This window comes from Tupaia chinensis, unplaced genomic scaffold (genome assembly GCF_000334495.1).
Source record: "Tupaia chinensis unplaced genomic scaffold, TupChi_1.0 Scaffold000117_2, whole genome shotgun sequence".
NCBI lineage: Eukaryota > Metazoa > Chordata > Mammalia > Scandentia > Tupaiidae > Tupaia > Tupaia belangeri.
Window position 1 is genome coordinate 2,135,008 of NW_006159583.1, and position 25,996 is coordinate 2,161,003.

Sequence of the window (25,996 nt, forward strand, 5' to 3'; positions counted from 1 at the left end):
TCCTGCTGGTGTCTTTTAGTCAAGCACTGAGGGGTAGTAGAAAATGGCAAAACATTTAAGTAACCTTTTCCCCTGTGCACATTTAGAAATGGTATAGGGGCCACATGCCCTTAGATGGTTGGAGTAAATGCCTTTTTTATTCTTCCTTAAAAATAGCTCATTTATTGTTGATAAGGAAATAGATGCTAAGTGAGAAAGGAAAACATCGTCAGGGAAGCATTATGCTTCAGGATGGAAGAAGCTGCGTTCTGCAAAGCGAGGGCACCAGAGCGTGAACGTTGATGTGTGCTAACACAGCAAAGGAGACCAGAACTTGTTGCCCATTTATTCTAACCAGCCTTAGGAAATCATTGATTTTTAGGGTGTAAACATGTACTTATTTTTAAATGTTTTATGTTTTTGCAATTTGCCATACAGTGTGTGTACTTGCCATAGAGAGAGAAACAGAGAAAAAGGGAGCAAGCTCCTTCCCCTACATGGAGCATGATCATGCTGCAATCCCTTCTCCACTTTTCCCTCCTTTTCGGATTTTAAGCACATGCTGTGTCTGGAACATGAACCGAACAGCAGGCCATGTGGGATCCAGCTGCTTTAATGGCCACATCATTGGCTAGCCCCAAACATGTACATTTTTATAATAATTGTCCTTGAAATCTTCCTACTTGTAAATTCTAGTTCTATTAGTGAAAAAGATTCCAATTTTCACAGATACTGTGTTTTTCACTACACAGACTAGTTAAAAAGATTTATTCCCTGTTGTACTTGCCCACTATGCATGAATGGTCTTCTAAGAAAGAACACTTCATTAGAGTGGGAGAGGGGCTACAGAAAGATAGTCCATACTTTCTCGTGAGGGGTAACCCCCAAAACTGATGCGCACACACACACTTCCTGCTGTCCCACATAGGTGACTCTGAAGGAGGAACAGACCATTCTGCCCCTGGTGGATGAAGCTCTTCAGCACACGACTACCAAAGGCATTGTTTTTCAACATCCAGAGATTATTGCAGACATGAATCTGGTGAGACAGGATCTCCATTTAGAACCTTTTTATTGGAAACTCCCAGAACAATTTGAAGGAAGGAAGGTAAGACCAAGGACTTTGAGGTGGTGTGACAACAAAGTAAAAATGTGTTTTCAGAATCATACCATTTGGAGATTTATCTAAATAACCACTCTTCTTTCCATTTTGTCAGTTGATGGCCTACGGGGGCAAACTCAAGTACACGATTTATTTTGAGGCTCGGGAAGAGACAGGTTTCTCGACATATAATCCTCAGGTTATCATCCGAGGTGGGACTCCTATTCATGCAAGAATTATCGTGAGGCATATGGCTGCTCCTTTAATTGGGCAACTGACAAGGCATGAAATCGAAATGACAGAGGTAACATTATTAGTTGGTTGGTGCGAATATGCCAGTGGTTTTGCACTCAGTTTTGTCTGACCAGTTTCTTATTTTGTTAACAGAAAGAATGGAAATATTATGGTGATGATCCTCGAATCAGCAGAACTGTGACCCGTGAAGACTTCTTGGATATACTATATGATATTCATTATATTCTTATCAAGGCTACTTATGGAAATTTCATGCGACAAAGCAGGTAAACTCTAGTAGAAAATACCCAAGTATTACTCGAGAATCTGTAGACCAGTGAGACAACAGATAAGAAAGATTTAGAAGTAATTGGTTTGGTAGTGTGATAAAAGATAAGGCAAGGTCACCTGACCGAAGTTACTGCCATTTACCCAAAAAAGGAAAATTATGAGAAGCAAATTTAAAGGAGAAAAATATTTCATTCATCCTAGACATGGTGAGTTTAAGATGTCGTTAGCAATTGAGGAAATGTACTGTAGGTCAGTTGTAATGACCTGTTCTATAGTAGGTGTCAAATTTGTCAAGAAAATAACCTCCATCAGTCATGGGGAAAGCAAGTAGGATCTTCTTTGGTCCTTGTTCTCCACTCACAAGCATCTCATCTGTTCATTCCATGGTGCCATATGTTACTGTCATCTCCTGTATCATGATGTGAGATAAGTATGAATCACACTGAAACACATACACACACACATGACAGAAAGCATGAATGGGGTATCATGGCACCCAAATGGAAATATTTCAAAGGGATATTCAGTGTTTTCACATGACCCAAAGAGGATAATTAAAATGAGGCTATTTGCATTGACACTTGGGACCACAGGTGTAGCACTGATGATACCAGCTTCAGTAGGGTCCTGGGGAAGAAATAATCTCAAAGTTTTAAAGAATATGAGACACAATGAAGCTAATATTTATGAATAAAGACTGTTGTTTTCCATGAACATAATTATAAAAGGAAAAATGGCATAGTGTTAAAGTCAAGGGATATATGTTTAAATTGAGGGCGAAGTATACATGTTTATAAACCATGAAAAAGGATTAAGTAGTGAGGAAAATATTTTAAGATATATGATAGAATAAGGACAGAACAGTTCATGGAAGGGCCAGGAGAGGTCAACATCATGATCAAACATGGTTTGCTCCTTGAGAAATGATAACTTTCCTAGTTTATTTATTTATTTTTTTGGAGAGGTTTTTGCTATAGGGCGCATGTGCTTGCCAGACAGACAGAGAGAGACAGACAGAAAGCAAGAAATCACGCCCCCGGGAGGGATTGCCACACTGCAATACCATCTCCTCCATTCTCCTCTCGGGATCTTGGGCATGCACGCACATGCGCCCGGCGTGAGTTTAAGCCACCGGTCTGGGACTCAATCTGCGGTTGACTACGTGGGAGTCCAGCGACATAGCTATTACGCTAACTGCTGGTCCCAAGAAACGACACCTTTTCTAATCAGATAATATGAGGAAGCACACAGATTTATATCATTCTGATGCCATAGAAGCAGTAGGGAATTAAAGTTCATATGCATAGTCTCAATTTCTCTTTTGTGTGTTTCTCTGTTATGTTCTGAACACTACATAATCAGTGTGTGTGTATGTGTGTGTAAACATATATATATATATATTGTGTCAGATATATTGGAGAGGTTTTGTCTATAGGGTGTATGTGCTCACCAGAAAGACAGAGAGAACCTGAGAGACAGAAAGTGAGAAATCACCCCCCAGGGGGATGGCCATTCTGCAATCCCTTTCCTCCATTCTCCTCTCAGGATCTTGGGTATGCATCCACATGCGCCTGGCATGAATTTAAGCACCGGGTCCAGGACTCAAACTGCAGTTCACCAGATGAGAGTCCAGCAACAGAGCCATTGCACCAACTGCTGGTCCCTCAATGTATCTTTTTAAGTGATTACATATGATAAATGAATAGACAAGGCCAAGAAAACAAGACCAAAAAAAAAAGATAAAACCTCTTATTGTCAAACTAATGAATATACAAACATCATATTTCAAATATTTATACTGTACCTAAGCACATAATATAGCAGAAAGTTCTTTATTTCATACAAGAGATCCAGTTGTTTGAGTGATGGAGAGATTTTTGGTAAAAATCAAGATTCAAAATTCACCTTTAAATTTGTATTCATTTGGTTTCCTTGTCATATTTCTCACTGTAATAGGAGATTATTATTATATGAAATAATTTTTAACATGTACTAAATTGCTGTCAGCTCTATTGTTAATTATTTTAGAATATCAAATGAAAATCTGGTGGCAGAAGCATAAGTAGGTTTGCATGTCACAGAAGACAGTCAATTGTTTTGCAAATTGTTCACTGCTACAATGAGAGAGTTTGGTGTAGTACACAGAGCATTGTGTTAGTGGAACTGATGGGAACAGTGTTGTCATGCATTTTTCATTACACTTTCTTTGCTTCTCTCACCAGTTTCACCTTCCTTTACTGTGACACTCTGTCTTTTCTCTCCATATGTCTGTCTTCTTCTCCTAGTAACTCACATGCCTCATTAAATGAACTCCTTTGGTTTAAGTGACCATTTTTTGAAATTTTAGATTAAGTAAATATTTTACTTTTTCTAAACTCAGTAAAAACTTGAGTCGTCATCTAGCAATGATAAAAACAAATAAGGCAGCTCATCAGCACTTGATTTTGTCAGACAGTGAAATGTGACAGTTTTTTAAACAAAATGTTTTCCCATTTCCCCCAAAGTAATTAAAGCATAAAGCCGCACCCTTATTTAGGTGTGAATTTTCAGCAGTCTCAGAGATGGAGAGTTTAAGAGTCAGGGTTTGATTTTTAGACTGTACATTTTGTCAATGCAGGCATTTTCATTTCTCTTTCCTTTTGTCTTCCCTTACCTTTATCTGAAAGAAATAAAAACTTTTGCATTTCAGTATACAATTAAAGAGAAGCCTGAGTTTGGCCAAATCCCTGATGCAGGCAAAACTATTGCTCTGAAATCCCCTGAGAAAGATAGTGTATTGCAGAAATAGCTGTGGTTGTGAGCATTCAAGCTTCACTGGATTTTTGAACACCTGCTAGTCTGTTGTGTGCATGCATGTGCAAGAGAAGAGGTGATGCTAGCAGCTCCTCAAGCTACACAATACCATGGAAATGCCAATGCAACTCATCAAGAAAAACTAAGTTCCTTCTTATTCCCAAAAAGTCTGGAGAATCTAAGGGTGGAGTCTTTCTGACAGGAGGGGAGTGGTGTGTTCATAGCTCACTACCACTGTGTGAACCATAAGGAGAGGAGATTAAACCTGAATTTCAACTGAACCTGTGGTTTGTAAAGGCTGGCTGATCTTCAGAGTGCAGATTACAGTGCTAGCGAAGCCAGAACGTGCATTCATAATTCAGCTTCAATAAAACCTACCTATGCTTGTTATAAAGTTTATGATTCAAACTCCTTAAGCTATTGGAGCTACCTTTTATTGAAAGAAAACTATTCATTGTCTCATTTAAAAGTTTATTTGCAGAACGTTTTCATGTTACTGGTTAGTCAGTCATGAAATAGTTTGAGTTTATGGGCTGCATGTATTTCTAATGTATTCTTTCAAATTAATGAATAGGCTATCTATATTTTCACTGTGAATTATTTTTTTTCAATTATGAGCACTTTTCTAACAACAGAAGGGTGAGTTGAGTTACTTGAAGGAGTTATTTAATAAAGTTAACTAAATATTAATTTGAAATGTTCTTTATTCTTAAAATGACTTCAGTATTATTATAATATACTTCATCAATGTTTTCTAGATGGTTTTCTAAAGCTCTAAAAAGGACATTCAGAGGCAAGGGAGGGAAATTCAGGGACAGTAGTAAATTAAAAGCAATTTCACTAGTGACTAAAGGAGACATTCTAACAGAGAATGACCTTGAGTTGTCTGTTTGAACGAATATAAATGTCTAATTAATTGGCCATGTCTACCTAAAGCCACTCACATTTTAAAAAGTGGGAAAAAGAATCTTTATAATAACTTCTCAACAGGATAGCAGACATCCAATTTACTGAACTCCTTATGATTTATGTGGATATTTTGCTAATGTATAATTTCAACCTTTAAGGAAGCAAAAATGCAGTAATAAGATGTGGTATGTGAGCCCCTAGAATTTAGGCCGCTTCAAAACAATATGCTAATTATATGACTTAGTCATTCTCCAATGTATACATATATCAAAAGTCACAGTGTTGTTTGATAAACACATATATATGATTATTATTTGTCAATTAAAAACAAAAGTACCATAGAACATACTTGAGGTTCCAAACAGCTGAGATTGTTCTTGTGGGATTGTTTCCTGGGTGACCCTCCTCTCTGACTGCTGTGATAATCTTGTATCTGCTTGCTGCTCCCAGAATTTCGGAAATCTCAATGGAGGAAGCTGAACAAGGGCACGCAACAACACTGACTCCTCCAGCGCACTTGATAGAAAAATGTGACTGTCCCCCAGGCTATTCCGGCTTATCCTGTGAGGTAAGCTGGCTCCTGTGACCCTGATTAATTGCAACACACTTCAGAAGACGAGTAGAAATACTCCCAGAACTACTTTTGCTGCCACTGGTTTTACTTTCATGCATGTTCTAAACCCACTTTATTTGATCTTCCACTCAGAGTGAGACACAGTAGCAAGAGAATGATGTCATTGTTATCAGTAGTACAAATTAGAATGGAAATGATATATGTGATTAAAAAATGGAAAAATTTGTGAAAATATGGAGCAGTGATAAAATAGGACCCATTTATTAGAACTGGTCTATTCTCTTGGCACCACTTCTGAACAGTCAGAGAAACTTAAACTGCGGTGATTGTTGATTATGAGATAAAATTACATCAGATTCTAAAGCACTTTTATATAGAACATGACAAAACGTATGCGCTAAATAGTAGGCTGTCCCTTCAACATAAGCATCTCAGAAAATCTTATTTCAACAATGCTACATTTTTTTTTTAAGAGATTTTTGCTATAGGGCGCGTGCGCTCGCGAGAAAGACAGACAGAAAGCGAGAAATCATCCCCCGGGGAAAGGGCCACACCACAATCCCTTCTCCATTCTCCTGTTGGGATCTTGGGCATGCAAGCACACGTTCCAGGCATGAGTTTAAGCCACCGGGTCTGGGACTCAAACCGCAGTTGACTACATGGGAGTTCAGCGATATAGCCATTATGCTAACTGTTGGTCCCAATACGCTACTATTGTTCAGATAGCACTTTTAAAAAAATGTTTATTTTTATTATTTATTATTTATTCTTTTAGTTTGCTATAGAGTGTATGTGCTTACCAGAGATGGGGGAGAGAGAGAGAATGTGAAAAATCATCCCACTCCACCCCTGGGAGGATGGCCATACCATAGTCCCTTCTTTTCCATTCTACTCTTGAGGTTTGGGGTCTGTTTTTCAGTCTGACTGGTCTGAGACTCATGCGCACAGACAACAGTGTGGGATCCAGCTGCTTTAACCTCCATGCCACCTGCTGGCTCAGATAATACATTTTTAAAACTGCTTTTCATATAGTCTGTAATATTCTTTTGGACACCTTCAAAACTGGCAAATGTTCTAGATCTTCATATCCTGGAAATGTATTAATTTTAGAAATTTTAACTATGACTAGGAACAAATGGCTGAGAAACACATCTGAATTTGAAACTCCATCTCACTATATACAAGAGATCTTCAGAAAGTTTATAGAAAAAATGCATATTGTGAAAAAACTGCATGGATTTCAAAATTTCTTTGTACCAAAATAAACTTATCCTTTAATTTCTCACTTACTTTTGGAAGTCCCCGCATGCTAGCACTGAGGCCTTGCACAGCCAGACCTCTTTAAGCATTAGCTGGTAAATATCCAAGTCCCTGAGTACTGCCACTACCCTTGTCCCTCTCCCACCAACTCCATGGGCTACAGCCTAGCGAGGGAGGGGCCTCTGAAACCAACTCCAGTCTGCCAGTGTGGATTCTTTCTTGTTTGCCAGGTTGGTCAGTGTGCACAGCAAAACTAAGAGATACTAATAATATTTTTCCCACCTACAGCCCAAGTGTCTTAGGAAGACTGAATGAACTGTGCATGTTATACACTCATCACAGGGCCAGGAATGCAGTCAGTGTTAGTTTCCATGGCCAATATTATTATTAATCTAATAACTAGTTCAATAACCATGTATTGATTTATCATTAAATAACCCTATGTACATCATCAAAAATTAATCATAAATAGCATTTGGAAAGTTTTAGTGAGTATGGCACATGAAGCAGATGATGAAGCCAGATCAAAACTAAGGTACAACTTTAAAATGATGAACAGAAATTTCTTGAGAGGTAGAATGGCATAAGAAAAAAAAAAAGAATTGGGTTTCAGGGAATCTGGCCTAACTCTGCTGCTTGGACAGGGTACTCACCTGTTTGCTACTGAACCTTGAGGTTACCTATCAAATCACATAAGGGTTACTTTAAATGAAAACATAAGTGTGAGAGCCCCACAGTGAACTAAAGTACCATTGGGCTTAGATGCCTTCATAGAGTTTCTCATTCTCAAAAGAAAAATTTCAGGGACCAGCAGTTAGCATAATGGAAATGTCGCTGATCTCCCACGTAGTCGACCAGGGTTCAAGTCCCGGACCCGGTGGCTTAAACTCACGCCAGGCGCGTGTGCGTGCATGCCCATGATCCCGAAAGGAGAATGGAGGAAGAAGGGATTGCGGCGTGGCCATCCCCACTGGGGAGTGATTTCTTGCTTTCTGTCTCTCTGTCTCTCTCTGTCTGTCTGGTGAGCGCATGTGCCCTATAGCAAAAAAAAAAACAAAAAAAAAAACATCTCTCCAAAAAAAAAAGAAAAATTTCACTGGATAATGGCAAATAACCTGTGAATTGTATAGCCTTTTCCTGTGCCTGCTTTAAACAATATTCATTCAAATATGTCAATCCTGCACTAGTAAATAATCAAATAATCTCTTTCATTATTAAGTTAAAATTCAAAATACACCTATGTATATATCTGTACCCATACCAGTAAATATATATATTGCATTTATATGACTAATACACACAAATATATATGTATACACACATAATCTATAGATTAAAATAAGACAGTATGCCACATTTAGAATACGCTACCTTCTTAGTGACCGCAAAAATTGAAAATAGATGACAAAAGAAGAGTTAAGGTATTTCCAGACAAGAAAGTAAATTTTATCCCAAGGAGTGTTTGATTGTACTTATGACTAACAGTATGACCTTAGTCAATTTCTTTCATTGCTGAGTGTTTGATTGTACTTATGACTAACAGTATGACCTTGGTCAATTTCTTTCATTGCTGCAGCCTTTTCTTATTACATAGTCACCTATTCTGTAAAATGACAGGTTAGGTTGTGAAATTCTAAGATTCTCTGATTCTGCAGTATTATTTCGTCATGAAGCTATTCAGTAAGTAGTCAAGGTTGACCATTACATATATTGAAGAGAAAGTTATTACATCTATTGCGTTTTTGGCATTTATTTTAAATAAGACCATTCACATTTGAACAAATACATTTAGCAAAATAAGTTATTTGACTCAGTTCACATTCCATTCCAGGTTTTAAATATTGAAATATTTTTATTTTGACCAAAAGACTTTTCAAAAAAGTATATTCTAAAACATACTTTCCCATTAATTTTTGTCATTTTCTATCATTATGTGAATATATATATTAGCATAAAAAAGTAAATGATAAATGAAGAAAATCTAAGACTATGTATAACTATCAGCTGCCTTGGGGGGCTTTACCTATGTCCTGTGACTTTCACTTAAGGGCCTATTTACAGACAATAATTACAGTAATATCTCAGTAGAGAGATTATGGAGATAAAGGCTTATCTCTCATAATAAGGTACCTGAGGTGTTCTCTACAATCCATCGCCTCTAATCCATTATACATCTTATTTATAATTCATCTTGATTCTAAAGTGCAGTTACCCAGGCATAAAATCTAATCATCAAAGCAAGAGCTAAGGATTGTTATGAAGTAATACATCCCACTCCAGTTACGTATGCTTTGGATCATGAATACACAAAGCAACACCTTTACAATAGTTTTATGAAATAAAAATTGATAAAAATTTTAGAGACATCAGCATGCGTGTGCTATTCATTTCATGTCTTTATCCAAACTGTGGTTGGAAATAAACAAACTTAAGTATTAGTTACTATTAAAAAGACACTTAGCCTTTGCCTATTAACTGTAGTGTTCTGAAACTTCAGCTCTGCTCATTAGAAATGTTAGTTTGAAAAATGCCTAATTATTGGGACCAGTAGGTGGCATAATGGTTAAGGTGCTAGACTCCCATGTAGTTGACCGCAGTTCAAGTCCCAGACCAGGTGTCTTGAAAATCATGCCAGGCACATGTGCAAGTGGGCCCAAATTACAAGAGGAGAAGGGAGGAGAAGGAATTGTGGGGTAGCCAACTTGCCTCCGAGGTGATTTCTTACTTTCCCTCTCTCTGTCTCTCTCTGCACCCTATGGCAAAAAACTTTAAAAGAAAAAAAAAACTAATTATTAGAATTTATTATTTAAAGCAGAGGCCAGAATACCCTTAGAAGTCAAATAAAGGATATTATTTCTTCACCAGATTTATTGGTGTTGGGGCCATTGAGTTTATTGTACTGTACTTAACCTGCTTCTCAGGTTAGGTCCAGTTTTGGTAATTGCCTAAACTGATCTAAACTCAGTTTAGATTGCCTGCAGGTATCCCTCTTTTTATGACTTTCTTTCTTTTTTTTTTTTTTGGAGAGATTTTTGCTATAGGGCGCGTGCGCTCGCCAGACAGACAGAGAGAGACATAGAGACAGAAAGTGAGAAATCACCCCCTGGAGGGATGGTCACGCCGCAATCCCTTCTCCTCCATTCTCCTCTCGGGATCTTGGACACACACGCACACGCGCCCGGCGTGAGTTTTAAGCCACCGGGCCCGGGACGCAAACCGCAGTCGACTACGTGGGAATCCAGCGACATAGCCATTACGCTAACTGCTGGTTCCCATGACTTTCTTTCTTAAAAGTGTAAAATATCAGGTACTGAACATGTGATTCTCTGTAATACCATGGCTATTAGAAATCCACTGATGCTCTTTAGGTCATGTTTTGATGTTTATAGCTTCTTTCCCTTCCCCCTTATTTTAATAGGGCTTCTGGCTCACAGCTGAATGGCTAGTGTCTATAGGGTTACCACGCAGAAGCTGTCACTTGTGGCAATAAAACTATTTTTTTTTTAATTCTGGAACAATTTATTCCTATTATTAACTCATGAAATTCAGAAGTCAAAATGTGGAAACAACTTGTCTTCTTACACGTGTCCAGCTCTCAAAGTGCCCTTTAAAACTTCTGTTGCACATGACAAACTCTAAGGCTATCTTCCCGAACGTACAAATATTGAAGAACATGGTGTGACTAAGTGGCATTCATCGTAATTTTGTTTCCCAATACAACCTAGAACAGTCAAGGTTTCTTGTATTTTGGCTTTATCCTCAGTAACAATATCTAAAAATTTTTCTGGGATAGAGGTGCCTAAACATTAGACATACACTATCTCATTTAATCCTCACTATACTCTTTAAAAATTACTATTTATTGCATATTTATTGTATCCTACACAGTCGCAAGCATGTTGCCTCATAGGTGTGTCCCTTGATGTTCAAGAGGGATTGGTTCCAAGACCTCTGCTCAACTCCTTTACATAATTGGTATGATATTTGCATATAACCTTCACACTTGTTTGCATATATTCTAAGTCATCTCTTAGTTACATGTAATACCCAATATAATGTAAGTGCTATGCATATACTTTTTTTTTACTGTATTGATCTTTGTTTTATTTTTTATTGTTTTGTTTCATTTTCTTTTTTTTATAGAGACTTTTACTATAGGGTATATGTACTCACCAGAGAGAGAGAGAGAGAGAGACAAAAAGTGAGAAGTCGCCCCTCAAGGGGGAATAGCCAAGTCACAGTCCCTTCTCCTCCATTCTCCTCTCGGGATGTTGGGCATGCATGCACACACACGGGTCCAGGCCTCGAGTTGTGATTGACTGTGTGGGAGCCCAGCAATGTAGCCATCTGTAATCTGTAACCAGATTTTGCCATCTGCTGGTCCCTCAAATGTTTTCTATCTGCAGCTGATTGAAGGTGCAGAACCTATGAGTACTAAGGACTGTACACTTGCACCAGTGTCAATGAATGTGGATTATGATCCCTGTTTTACAGAAGAGGACATTGAAGCTCAGGCAGTTTATAAACCTGCTCTTGATCACACAGGCAGCAGCAAAACTGCAATTTGAATTCCAATAAGTCTGTTTTCTTTTCTTTTCTTTTTTTTTTTTTTGGAGAGGTTTTTGCTATAGGGTGTGTGTGCTCACCAGACAGACAGAGAGAGACTGAGAGACAGAAAGCGAGAAATCACCCCCACCCCCAGGGGGGATGGCCACGCCGCAATCCCTTCTCCTCCATTCTCCTCTCGGGATCTTGGGCACGCATGCACACGCTCCTGGTATGAGTTTAAGCCACCGGGTACAGGATTTGAACTACAGTTGACTGCATGCGAGTCCAGCAACATAGCGATTATGCCAACTGCTGGTCCCAATAAGTCTGTTTTCAAAACCTAGGTAAACTTACACTCAACTGCTATGTTATACAATATCCTTACATACTAGGTGAGAAAACTGAGGTCCACAGTCAGAAAAACTTACACAGAGTCCTATGTAGCAAATCCTGAAAGTGGCATTAAACTCGTTTGCCTGATTGCAAAACTCAGACAAAGATACAAAACAGAGTATTTTTATTGGCTCCAGCACACATATCTATTTTTGTTGTTAAACTTGGGGGAAGAAGAGAATGGGTTTTGCAAAATGGGGGCATATGAAGCTCCCTAATCGCTTTGTTTCTTTTCCTCCTCTCTGCTCTCTCACATTTTGGTATGAATTTGATTCCTACATTGTGATGAAATACAACAGCTTAGAAATAAAGATAGGCAAGCAGAAGAAAATCAAGCTATGAATAATTTTAGCACATGGAGAGAACTTTGAAAAAGTTTGAGTTACAGAAAAAAAGGATAAGATTAGCTCAGGAAAATATTCACTTCCTTGCTTTTCTCTAAATCTCCATTGTTTTCCAGAAAGGATTTTAGACCAGACTCAGAAAAGTACTTCTTTCACTCCCATCTCAGTCACAACCATTCTTAATTTTGCCCCAGTCCACCAAGAGGAAAAACATTTTATACTGAAAAAATCCTAAAGAAAATGAAAATTTGTAAATAATAAAAAACAAAAGAAACCATGGAAGGGAGTGACTGAAAAGAATAAATAGGTTCATTTAAAAAAAAAAAAAAAGCCTCTCAAGTGTGTTTTAAGTTTCTAATCTAATTCTTGAATTGTAACCATCTTTTGGGGAGGCTCTTACAAATGTAATGTCAGGACATAAAATTAATAAAAAATGTCAGGACTGGAAGAAACCTTAGAAATCTTCTGAGTTACTTCACCTGCTGATTTGGAGGCTGAGGATTCCGTGTCTTAAAGACACAAAACTAACTTGTGACATTAGAGTTTCCGTATGTTTTCATGTCATAGGCGCAAGTTTGCATGCCTTTCCGGGATACACATCCACAGCAGAGAATGAGGTGCAGGCCAGTGATTCTGGACTCTAACTGCTTATTAGGAATCTCTAGAGGTGGAGTCAAGTTTCAGTAGTTTTAGTTTGCTATAGGGAGCATGCACTCCCTGGAGGTGGTGGTGGTGGGGAGGGTAGTGACAAAGTCCTCCTGCTCCTTGCCCTCCTCCATAGGGAATGGCCATGCTGCAATCCCTCTCTTCCATTCTCCACTTTAGATTTTGGCTACACACACACACACACATACATCACATGCTTTTTAAGCTGCCAGTTTGAAACTCAAATCCAGTCCCTATAAATAACTTAGCCATAGCTGACTTGTCAGTATGTTTTTTTTTTTAAAGGTTCTTTGCCATAGAGCATGTGCACTCACCAGAGAAAGAGAGAGTGAAAGTGAGTAATAAATCCTCCCTCCCTCGCCCCAGGGATGGACACATACCAGGCTCATTTAGGTGATTGTCCAAAATCCCAAGAGAAAAATGGAAGAGAAAGCATTGAGGTGTGGCCATCCCTCCTGGAAGTGGGGAGAGGGGTATACTTTCTCACTTCCCCCTCCCTTTGGAGAGTACACACCTTATACCAAAAATTAAAAACAAACAAAAAAGCATGGGCATTGTTAAACCTCACTAGGATTTTTTATAGGCAGTGCTAAGAGCAGATATTCTTAATTGAGGTCCTTTCCCATTATTCAGATAAAAATAAACAAGGGGTGCTGTTCTTTCTGCTTTTAAGGAATCTCTTTGTGTATTCTACTGTGTTACCTAGGCCATAGTGAGAGGGAAACATCAGGGGAGTCTAAATCCCCTATTTATGCTTCCTGCTTATGCAGCAATCACTTTTACTTCATCAATGGGATCAAGATTTTTAAGTGAACAAAAATTCCACCTAGCCAAGATAGTGCAACTGCCTCTTTATAGTCTTCAGCGAGGTCTGCAAACTTGACCCTTAACCTATTACTCATAAATCAAACAATGTCTGAGAAATGCAGCAGCTTTGCACACCAAGAGAGCTGAGCCTAGAACAAAAGGCAGCTCTACTCTCCCAACCACTGCAGCCTTCCTCCAGGAAAGCCAGAGACATTTTTTGATACATGTACGTTATAAACCAGAATGAAGATAGTCTTTTTTTTGAGAATTATTTTATTGAACTTAATTTATTTATTTTAATTTTACCAAAGTGTGTGACTGTGTATGTGTGTGTATGTGTGTGTGTGTGTGTGTGTGAGAGAGAGAGAGAGAGAGAGAGAGAGAGACGGAAAATGAGAAAGCAAGCTGCCAGGTCCAGGACTCAAACCATGGTTGGCCATGTGGGAGTCTTAACCATCTTTAACAACCATGCCACCTGCTAGCCCCAAAGATGGAAGTCTTGATTTTTGCATATATCAGTCTCAGTAACAGTTTTCTGTTTGCTTCCAGATTTTTATTGCAAAATGAAAATATATATATATATAGATAGGGAAGGGAAAGATAAATTTTATTGGTTGCCAAGTAGTCCCAAGACATGTAAATTTTTTTTTATTTTTCATCTCTTTTATAGCGTTTTAATTACATTAACATAATAATACAACCATGACACCTTTTTTAAACATTTATTTTATATGCCGAGACTCATTGGACATTTGCTTGTTATCCATTAAACACAGTAGAAACAGATTGTGGGCTGTCAAGAACATTGGAATTCTCTCTTTAGTCCATGTGACTCTTTTTATTTTTAATTTTTTTTTGTGACTCTTTTTAAAAAGCAAACTGTTTTATCAAAAAAAATAATAAGACTCTTTGAGACTTTTTCAGGCTATGAATTGTATATACAAATAAAAGCTTTCCATGCCTGATGTCTGATTCACACAGTTGCTGCCTACACATACCTTGGACACCTGTCAGAAATACACATTAGGTACCAAAATTAGCAGTTGTAAGTGGTGTGGCCCATGACACAGGTGGGGGGAAAACAATTTCAAATTTTAACCACTGAAAAGCACAAGTGCTACTAAAGCAATATTTCTGACTTGGCTGTCCTAAATGCCTTTTTTCTCTTTCAGACATGCTCCCCAGGATTTTATCGTCTGCGTTCTGAACCAGGTGGCCGCACCCCTGGACCAACCCTGGGCACCTGTGTTCCATGTCAGTGCAACGGACACAGCAACCTGTGTGACCCAGAAACCTCCATTTGCCAGGTAAGCTGGAGCTTTTCTTGAACAAAGTCCACATGCTCATTTCTCATTTCTTTTTATGCATGCTCAGATGCTGTATGCAGTGTCCAGCTAAACTTCAGGAACATAACTATGAATGTGTGAAATAAAGCAGGTGGGGGAAAAAGACATTTGCCCTATTCCACATTTTAAAAAGCAATGAAAAAAGATGACTCAAAAAGCCACTGCTCATGTCAAGAAATAGAATATTAGTAGCATCTTCAGAGAACACCAGAGTTTAATGTTTAACAACCACAAAGTATTTCTCTTTTTTTTTCTGATTACAAATAAAAATAAACTTTTTAAAAATAAAATTCAGGGCCAGATGGTGGCATAATGGTAATGTAACTGGACCCATATGAGAAGGTACTAGGTTCATATCCTAAGACTTCCCAGTACACAATGAGATGTCCAAAAGTGTCTATGATCTAGGCTGACTGATGCTGGGGAGTGAAGCCTCATGGGAAGACCCTGTTTGGGCTGTCTCTCTTCCTCTCTGTCTCTCCATCTCTCCCTCTTACTGATAAAAGAAACAAATAACTGAGCTTAAAGAAATAGAAGTCAGCTAATACAATATTTTAGGTATTTTTTACTAATTTAATGTGCATGATTATGAGGAAGATTTACGGAGTACCATTGGTGCAGTTTGATGTTCTGCCTTTTAAATCCTGAGCATATTAGGTTGTTAGATCTTCCTTTACACCTTTAAAGTCTGGTGGAATGTCTCATCGTTTACCCATTTCTCTTAGAATCAAGGCTGCTCTTCCTGTGTTATGTTCTTGCTAACACACTGTCCTCTCTACACCATGCTATCTGCGTTGGAATGATCAGGATTATCATGTCTTTTGCCCTTTTCCTCAGTTACTGTAAGACATTCAGGGTTCTGATGTCCCTGCTCACCTTCAGCCTCTACGCTCCCACACCTCTAGGCATCTTTGCTGACTCTATCAGTTAAAACCCAGCACTGAACATGTGGTATTCACAGTCAGACATCAGCAACATCCCCTACCTAGTCCTCCCATTCCCGAAGGTTATCTTCAACTTGGTCTAGCTGGAGCCTGTTCTCTCTCTGCATGCTGCTCACCTTGAGCCCTCTCAAGTGGTTGCTTTCTCTCACTCCATCCTCCTGGGCATGAAGTAAGGAGGATATCCCTGCCCCTCACTGCCCATTTCAAATCATCTTCCTTTTCCCCTTCAAACCACTACCGGTCTTTCAGTCTCACACCCTGTTTGCCCATTACACGTGCCTGTCTAAGCCACCTACAAGCCCTCAGATCTCTCAACTCATTCTTTGAATATTTTACTTCTGCATTGCTGCCACTCTAAAACTACTCCTATCATAATTACTGGTGATTTTAATATTCATGAAATTAACTAAGTTGTTTGTGCCTCTATGGTCTACCTTTTAAGTATCCTGTTTTTTGACCAATCTCTCTTTTCTCTCAATTCTTTTTTTCTCTTTTTAATACCTCAGTGTTTTTCATCTCACCATTCATATTCACATCTTCTCGTTGTTCCTTTTCTCACATTCTCTCCCTTCCCTAAGCAGTTTAATATTCTGGGACTCTTCATTAATATCAATGTTTTGCATCACTCATTTTCCTTGCTGCTCTCTTTCTTCTTCTTACCGTTAAGTACAACATTGTAAAATCCTATCTCCCCTGTAGCTGCACCTTCTAAGCTGAATGACTCTATAGAAAAATGAGCAACCATGCTGTCTAGTTTCACCTAAAATTCAAGATCACTCTCTTCAAATGGACCCTTTATACTGCTCTGAAATCGTGGCACATTCTCCAATTTATTTCCTGTCCCAAATTCCTGAGTGACTATTTCCTGCTTTCCCTTCCTCCTCAGCCAAAACCTCTCTCCCTCACTCCTTCCCATCTTTGCTCTTCATCGATGATGTTTATTTCACTGAGAAATAAAATTTCATCAGAACAAAGGTAACTTGAGTTCCTGCCACCACAGGCTCCTGACTTCCTTCATCTGTGCCCAGATATCCTGACTCTTTTCCATTACTTTAGTGGAACTATTCTTGTTTCTAGAAAAGATTGAGTCTTCCACACATGCTCTAGATCACACCCTTTCGTCCCTCTTATGGTCATAACTTTGGCTGATCTTCCTGCCCTCCTGTATTATAATTTTTGTTTCTTCTTCCAACTTAAAAACCAAAACCAGGGACCAGCAGTGGTATAGTGGTTAAGGTGCTGGACTCCCACATGGCCACCCATGGTTCAAGTCCCAAATCCAGTGGCATGAGACTCACACTGGGTGTGCATGCATGCCTAAAATCCCTAGAGGAGAAGGGAGGAGAAGGAATTGCAGTATGACCAAAGCAAACTCTCTTGAATTCACTTTCCTTCTAGCTACCATTTAATCTTCTCTGTCAGTGAGGAGTTGTCTATACTATGTCTATAGTTCCTCTCTGCCCATTCTTTCTTGAACTACTAACATCAGGTTTTACCTCTACCACTGTACTACAACCAATGGCTACAGTTCAGCAATGAGTGTTCATCTTACTAGATCCAAAAGTAGGATTTGCCACTGTGAGTTACCCATTCTTCTCAAAGTCCTTTGTTCAGTTTGAAGGCAATGACATTCTAGGGATTTTCAAACTCAACGGCTGCTCCTTCTCAGTCTTTGCTATTTTCTCCTCATTGCCCTGAACTCTATACAGCAGTGTTGTTGGAACTCAACCCTTGGGACAGTTTGCTTCTCTAAGCTCACATTCTCATGGTGATCCTATCTGGGCACGTACCTTTAATACTTATACTGAGATCCCACAGGAACCACTATTTTTATCATTCAATTTTAGATCTACCCTTTAATCTTTCTGGAATTTATTGTAGTACAGGAAAGTAATACTTCTTCAAATACATATTACTGAAAACAAACATGTATTGGTTAATATATGTTTTTTCTTCTTAGTACATCATGGTATCTGAATATATATAAATTTATTTTATCTATATTAAGACAAATTTTAGGATCATATATTCTATTCTACTGACCTTTTACTTCTTGTTACAATGTTCTTCTTACTTTAATTTTCTCATAAGATATAATATCTGGGACCAGCAGTGAGTGTAATGGCTATGTCGCTGGACTCCCACATAGTCAACCGCAATTCAAGTCCCAGACCCGGTGGCTTAAACTCATGTCGGGCACGTGTGCGTGCGTGCCCAAGATCCCAAGAGGAGAATGGAGGAGAAGGAAATGAGTCGTGGCTATCCCCCCTGGGGGATGATTTCTCGCTTTCTGTCTCTCTGTCTCTCTCTGTCTGGCTGGCGAGCGCACATGCCCTATAGCAAAAAAAAACCTCTCCAAAAAAAGAAAAAAAAAAAAGATATAACATCTGTACAGCAGACCTCTTTATTATAGTTTCTAATTTTCTTAATGCTCTTACATATTCTTCCAGCTGAAATTTTTAAAAATTGTTTTTCTATTTTATTTATTTATTTACTTAGTCATTTGTTTCGACCAGAGAGAGAGAGAAAGTGAGAGAGCAAGCTGTGAGGTCTGGGACTCGAACCATGGTCAGTCATGTGGGAGTCCAGCGTCTTAACCACTACACCAACTGCCAGCCCACCAGCTGACATTTTTATTTACTATTTTAATCCCTTCCCCCTAAAAATGATGCTAGGATTTTGGTTCAAATTTCTTTAAAGCAATTTGTAAACATTTCTGTATTCACACTGTTTAGTTTTGATACTGTTTTCTGTTCAAACATTTAATGTTTTACAACTGTTTTGACAGTATATAGATTTCTATATAGAGAGTCTTCATTTCTCATTAAATTTATTTCTATATATCTTACATTTTCATTTCAATGGTAAACATTATACTTTTTGTTTTAACAAAAAAAAATTACTAACTGGTTGTTGCTAAAACATTAACAGAATAGATTTTTGTATGTATTTGATAGTTAGCTATTTTAATTCATTTGTACAAGTTTTTCTATCAATTATTTCAGTTATTTTGCTGTCTACAATAATATTACTTTTAAATAATTGTAATAGTGGTTTTCCTTTCTAGAAATCATATCTATTACAACAATTTTTTACTTTCATATTGATTAAATCTCTTCCAAAAAAATGTCAGATAGAAGAAAATCAGCTTTTTGTTTTATTCTTTATCTTAATATGCATGCCTCAAGTCTTGCACCATAAAGTATAATGCTGCAGGTTAGTTTAAGAAAAATATTTCTTGGGCCAATTCCATAGCATAATAGTTAAGGGAGCCAGATCCCACATTGCCAACTACTATTTGAATCACAGCCCTGGTAGCTTGAAAAACACCCTGAGTGCCTGTGTGTGTGTGTGCTCAAAATCCTGATGGGATAAAAAATGGAGGAGAAGGGATGGTAGCATGACCACCTCCCATGGGGGAGTGCTTTTTCACTCTTTCGTTCTGTGTCTCTCTCTGGAAAGTACATGTGCTCTAGAGCAATTAAAAAATGAAATATGTTAAGAAAACTTTTTCTATTAACCTGAGCTTTTTAAAGATATTATTTTAAAACCAAGATATTTAAATGTATATTTGTTTGTGGAAGATGGGGTAGAAATTAAGATGCATTAAAGAGATGAGCATATGTAGTTTTTTCATGTTAAACAAAATGAGGAATTCTATTATTGGCTAAATTAATAACCAGCATTAACCATCTTTGAATTCCTGAAATACTTATTTGGTTTTTGGTATAGTATTCTACTACTATTCTATTACCATCTGCTTGCCCATAAAATTCAGTGGATAATTCGGTTGGGAAGTGGTTAACTTATAGATTCTTAAATAAGAATTAAATGCAGTTTTCTTTATGCAGTCTTCACTGGTATTTTTTTAGCCAGGTTGAATTTGTTTCATATGATTAATTTAGAAACATTCATAAAACATGCAGTTCACTTATTTTCATTAGAAGCTGGTTTTGTTTGTTTGGTGTCATTTGGTTTTGATTTTTGCCATAGGGTGCATGTACTTGCCAGAGAGAAACAGGGAGAGAGAGAGAAATAGAGAGAGAGAGAGAGAGAGAGAGAGAGAGAGAGAGAAGGAGAGGAAACGAGAAATCACCCCCACAGGGGGAATGGTCACTTTGCATTTCCTTTTCTTCCATTCTACCCTTGGAATTTTGGGCATGTATGCACACACACTTGGCATGACTTTCAAGTCTCAGGGTCCAGGACTCAAACCATGGTAGGTTATGTGGGTGTCCATTGTCTTAACCACTAAGCCACCTGTTGGCCCAGAAATTGTTTTCTTTATACTGTCTTCTTTTGATCATTTGGCTATTATAGCTACTTGTGTTCTTGAAGAATGCTAAATGCAAGCTTTTCTGAGAAATCCCTAGATGGAGTAAATAATAAATATTTCATCAAACATGCACAAACAGTATAAATTGTTATTCTCTGAATTTTTATATTTTCCTTCAGGGAACTTACAACTTTTGAATTTAGGCAACTTTGTTCATCTTTGAAACAGCCCCATGAGGCAAATAGGAAATAGGTGTTCTGTAATTGCAAAAACTGAAGAATACTGATTCCTCTCTATATGAAATACGGATCCCAGTTTAGTATCAAATCCAGTATACAGTGCACTGCTCTCTGCTCAGTATTGTGGCTTGTACAGGCCGTGTTGCCAGATTGCCTCGATTCAATGTCTGGCTTCTCTCTGTACTACCTATGGGAGCATAGCTGATGTACTGGGTTGTAGGAAAAGCCATGAAGCATTTTTTTCATATAAAAACATAGAAAAAATATGTTTTGACTTTTCTGACAACCCAATACTTAACCTTGTGAGGTTTTAGTTTTCTCATTTGTAAAATGAGAATAATAATAGTACCTATTCTCAGAGTTTTCATAAGGTTTCAATGAAATGCTCAATAAAAGGCTTGGAACGTTACTTCATACATGGTAAGTTTCACAAAGTAATGGTGATGATGATAATCATAAAGATGATATAATTATACTACATGTTAGCTACGGTTTATAGTGAAAGGACTGATTAGTTGATAATTAATCAAAAAATGCAAAATCTATGATTATGTCAAGTGCTATGCTAAATTTTTCCCCTATCCTAGTCCATTTAGGCTGCTCTAACAACATACCTTAAGCTATCCAGTTTATAAACAAGACAATTTATTCTCACAGTTCTGGAGGCTGGGAAGTCCAAGATCAAGGTGCCAACAAATTTGGTTTCCGGTGGACGGTCCATGTTTTTTGTTTTTATTTTTGTTTTTGTTTTAAGAGATTTTAGCTATAGAGTGCCTGTGCTCACCAGACAGACAGAGAGAGACATAGAGACAGAAAGTGAGAAATCACCCCCCAGGGGGGATGGTCATGCCGCAATCCCTTCTCCTCTATTCTCCTCTCAGGATCTTGGGCACACACGCACACATGCCCGATGTGAGTTTTAAGCCACCGGGTCTGGGACGTGAACCGTGGTCGACTACGTGGGAGTCCAGCGACACAGCCATTATGTTAACTGCTGGTTCCCCGGTCCATGTTTTGACCATAGATGCCTTCCTTCTATGCCCTCACATGGTGGAAGGAACCAGCTAGCTCTCTGGGGTCTCTTTAATAAAGGCATTAACCCCATTGTGTGGGCTCTACCTTCATGGCCTAATCACTTCCCAGAAGTCCCAACTCCTATTGTCATCCCATTAAGAGTCAGGATTTCACTGTAGGAATTTAGGAAGAACACAAATATTCAGACCACAGCCAGCCATAAGGGCCCTCATTCCTTTTTTTTTTTTAATTTGATATCTTTCTTCAAAAATATGGACTAGAGAAGATAAAACACACCTCTTTATAATCATACTCTTGAAAATTCCTAATGACATTTGCAAAAGAGTTGTTGCTTTAGCCTAGGAGTTAATAAATCCTATACACGGGCATGCTATTATCATAACTCTTTGACTGATGGTCTTGAAGGAAAAATGTTTTCCAAATATAAAAGTAAAAGCTGTATGATACTGATATCCCCAAGTTGGTACAGAGGGGAGGTAAATGAGCTAACTCTAGTTAGTACACACACACAGTAGCACACACACATACATACACACATGTACAGAGGATAGATAGATATTCTTCTGTAATCATCACTACGCCCCATGGTGAGTGCTGTTTCTCCTATTTTTATATGGAAATATTGAAGCTACTTTAAGTAACTTTTAAAGATAAAATAGCTTATGAAAATATTATTTTACATTATCATAATTCTTCTTTTAAAATGGTTAACATGATGGATATGCTAGTTATCTGGAGTGAATAATTCCATATTGTATTCTTGTACTATAAAATCATATTATGCCCCAAATATAAGTAAAATTATTGTGTTACTAAAAATTTTTTAAAAAAAGGAACAAGTCCCATCATTTATTTGTTCTGTTGCCTGAAACACCAGCAGTCTGTGGTTAAGCAAGCATCCTCATTTTCAGTAAGTAGCATCATATTTGGAATCCTCGGTGTTGAAGGTCTTTTGTAGATTTTCTTTAGCATATCTTACATGCCAAAACAGGATGGAAATTACGAGCATCTTATATAGATCTGAAAATTAACTCTAAGAAAATTTAACTTATGGCTTCTTGGCCAAAAAGTATTGGAACCAAGTTTAAAACCCACTACCAAAAACTTCCTCCAGGCTACAAGAAATCATTCTCTAAAAATAATTATTTCAGAATAATTTTTAGCAAATTAAGTGAGTTTTATTCTGAAAGCCCAGGTGAATTACATCCTAGAACACTGAAAAAATCTTCAAGAGTGATTAAGGGACATGTATGAAAAACATTTGAGAAATCATAAGATTTCATAATCAGTGGATAAAATTTTCTCAGAATAGAAAGCAGTAAATTGTCTTTCCAGAATTTATAAAGAAAGGTAAATTTAGGAAACTGATTGATTTTTATCTCCAGTGAAACTGAACACTTCTTTCTTAACTAACATCTGTCAACAGAAAAAAAAAAAAAAAAAAGCAGAGCTCTTTAGAAACCAGAGCGGGTCCATTCAAAAAAGTACATATCAAACTAATCGCTCAGGTTACTATATATGCATTATTGAGAACGGCGTTTTCTGAATCACAGTATAAGATCGGATTCATCACACCATGCACTGTATTATATCTCAAATTCATAAACAGTAACAGTTACCTGTGTTCAATCTTAGCTGTGCACACTACCAGGGCTGACCTCTATACACAGACGTTCTCATTTATTCTTACAATAAACTTATACAATAGGCATGGTTATCTTTTCTTTTATTGTTCATAAACCTATATGTAAAAAATGAAATAATTTTCTTAAGTCACAAGCCAGTGAGAGCCATATCTATGATCCAAATCCTGAACTGTTTAGATATTGATGGAATGTTTCATGATATCCTGAAAAACAAGATTTGAAATATGGGTTAGATGTTCACCAACTGACAGGTTGATGAGCATACACATTGCTAAAAATGTGACCCAAAGAAAGCTCTAGAGATGTCTCCAATGATAAGGCATAAGCTTTGTGTTAGACCCTGTTGTGTTCAAAATATTTTTCAAAGACTTGGATCAACTCTTGCATATTCAGATGACATAAAGCTGCATGTGTTACCTAATGTGCTGAATGGTAGGAAAAAAATATATATTCCAACAGATAGAACTGTGAGCATAATTACTGAGATGAAATTCCTAGAAAAGGTTTTGAGCTTAGATAAAACAAGCAGTTCATTCATTCTTGTATATTTGTTAACTATTATTTACAATATGTAGGTCTTATGATAGGTGCTAAGAATACCGAAGATGTGGATTGCAATGGCCTTGCCCTTGAAGAGCTTTTTTCTAAAGTTTAGGACAAGAACAGAGGAAATAGCAACAAATAGCAATTCATGTTTAACAGGAGTTCCTACTTGATTGCATTCACTAGGTACCAACATGGAGTATTGCTATTTGTACAAGATGCAAATCAAGGAAGAAAGTGCATTCAATACATTTGCAAATCATAGCTAGAGAGTTATAATCTGCTACATTGAAAAAGAAACTATAAGCAAATAGAATTTTTAAATGTTTAGTTTGAAAAAGGGGATTTAGGAAGCAACACTATTCTTAGGTATCTGAGGACCTTCTTTGAGAAACGGGAGTTGTACTTAAATCTGCATAGCATCAGAAAGCAGAGCTTAGATCACTGTCTGAAAATTAGTATGAAACAAATTTTCATTCAGCTTAAGGGAAAACGTCATAGCATATAGTTACGCAAGATACAAAGAAACGCCTTATAAGAAGCATGCATTTAACAGTATCTCAAGGAAAAATATAGAAGGCATTCTCATAAGGAAAGAAGGTTAGGTTAAGTAACTTTTCACCTTAAATCTAAGATACTATCATATTAATGTTACATTCATTTCATTTAGTAGAAGAAATATATATCTCCAGATTGCCAATGTGCAAAAATATAAAACTTATAAATAAATCTCATATATTCTAATTTATTATTGAAAAGCTACTAGTACTTATCACTCTTGAGAATATAATTAAAGTTCACATTAGGGATCCAAAACATGGAAACTTTTCCTAAAGGTCAATTTCTGTACAAAAGAAAATAGCATGTAAACTCTTCCAAAGAAGTCAGGAAAGTCATAGGGAAGGATTGCCAAGAAATTTCAAAAATAGCACCATGATTTATGTGTTGAGTTGTGGACGTAACCAGGACATTTGATTCAGTTAACCAAGTTTAGAATGTCAGCAACACTGTGAAAGATTGACTGTCCGGAGAGGTTGAAAACATTGCTTGTTCTGTGAAGAAATTCTATAAAGGTGCATGTACAAGACATATAAAACCATATTTTTAAAATCTCCATATTGTAGTAATTACCATTATCTTTAAATATTTTGATTTCATTACTAACATTATATTACATTAGGTTATATATAATAATTCATTATGCTAATTTTATTCATTAGGTTATATATAATAATTCATTATGCTATGTTTTTATAACAAGAGCAAAATGCACAGAATTTTGTTGATGAGCCCATGTATTTTTGGCACACATTCACTTTTTTAACTATAAAATATGTTCTTAAAACACTCCCCAGTTAACACTTACATATTATATGACATCTTGCTGAATGATTTGAGACTGGAATTCATAGGGAATCATTTTATCTTGGAACCTTTAGCTCTCACAATGGTACTGTTAATATGGAATGGTCACTTTATTGCTGAAATATGGCGGTTCCTGTGGATGGACAAATAAAAGAAGATTATGGTCTTTAAATCAATATCAAAATATGACAATTTGTTTTGATCTGCTCACTACATTTCTGTAGTTGTTAGATTTCAAATTTGGCTTTTGTTTTTTTAATCTCAAAAGTTCTGACTAGTTTCCATATTGCCTAGAACATGCATTTATTCATTCAGTTCTTCAGAATGTGAGTTATTAAATGCCTACTATGTTTCATTCACTGTGTTGAGTCAGGAAAAGCATTTAGGCCAGACTCAGGGCATTGAGGAATGACATTTAAAATGAGAGCTGAAATGAATAAGTGCTAGCCAGATAAGAGGATATAAAAAGCATTCCAGAACCCTGGATTTTCAGACAAAAAGTCTCAGTGGTAAGAGAGAGCATTGCATACTTTGAGAATTTCACATGGTCTCTTTGTACAGCGTAGTGTGCAAAAGGAGCAGTGACCAGAGGTGCAGCTGGAGGTGTAGTAGGCAGGGGCCAGATTATGAAGGCAATCTTTGTCATGCAGGGGAGTCTATACTCCATCCTTATGGTAATCAGGAACTAGGTCGGAGGATTTC

At 37.3% G+C, this 25,996-nt stretch overlaps 1 protein-coding gene across 1 annotated transcript in view; it reads left to right on the top strand.

Annotated features, from left to right (window-relative positions):
- The window catches only part of LAMA2 (laminin subunit alpha 2), a 509,250-nt gene that overhangs the window by 296,061 nt on the left and 187,193 nt on the right, over positions 1–25,996 (top strand). Inside the window, exons 26-30 of the mRNA XM_027770245.1 lie at positions 908–1,087; positions 1,197–1,385; positions 1,469–1,602; positions 5,759–5,876; positions 15,073–15,207. Coding sequence (XP_027626046.1) covers positions 908–1,087; positions 1,197–1,385; positions 1,469–1,602; positions 5,759–5,876; positions 15,073–15,207 — 756 coding nt within the window. The remainder of the gene's footprint in view (positions 1–907; positions 1,088–1,196; positions 1,386–1,468; positions 1,603–5,758; positions 5,877–15,072; positions 15,208–25,996) is intronic.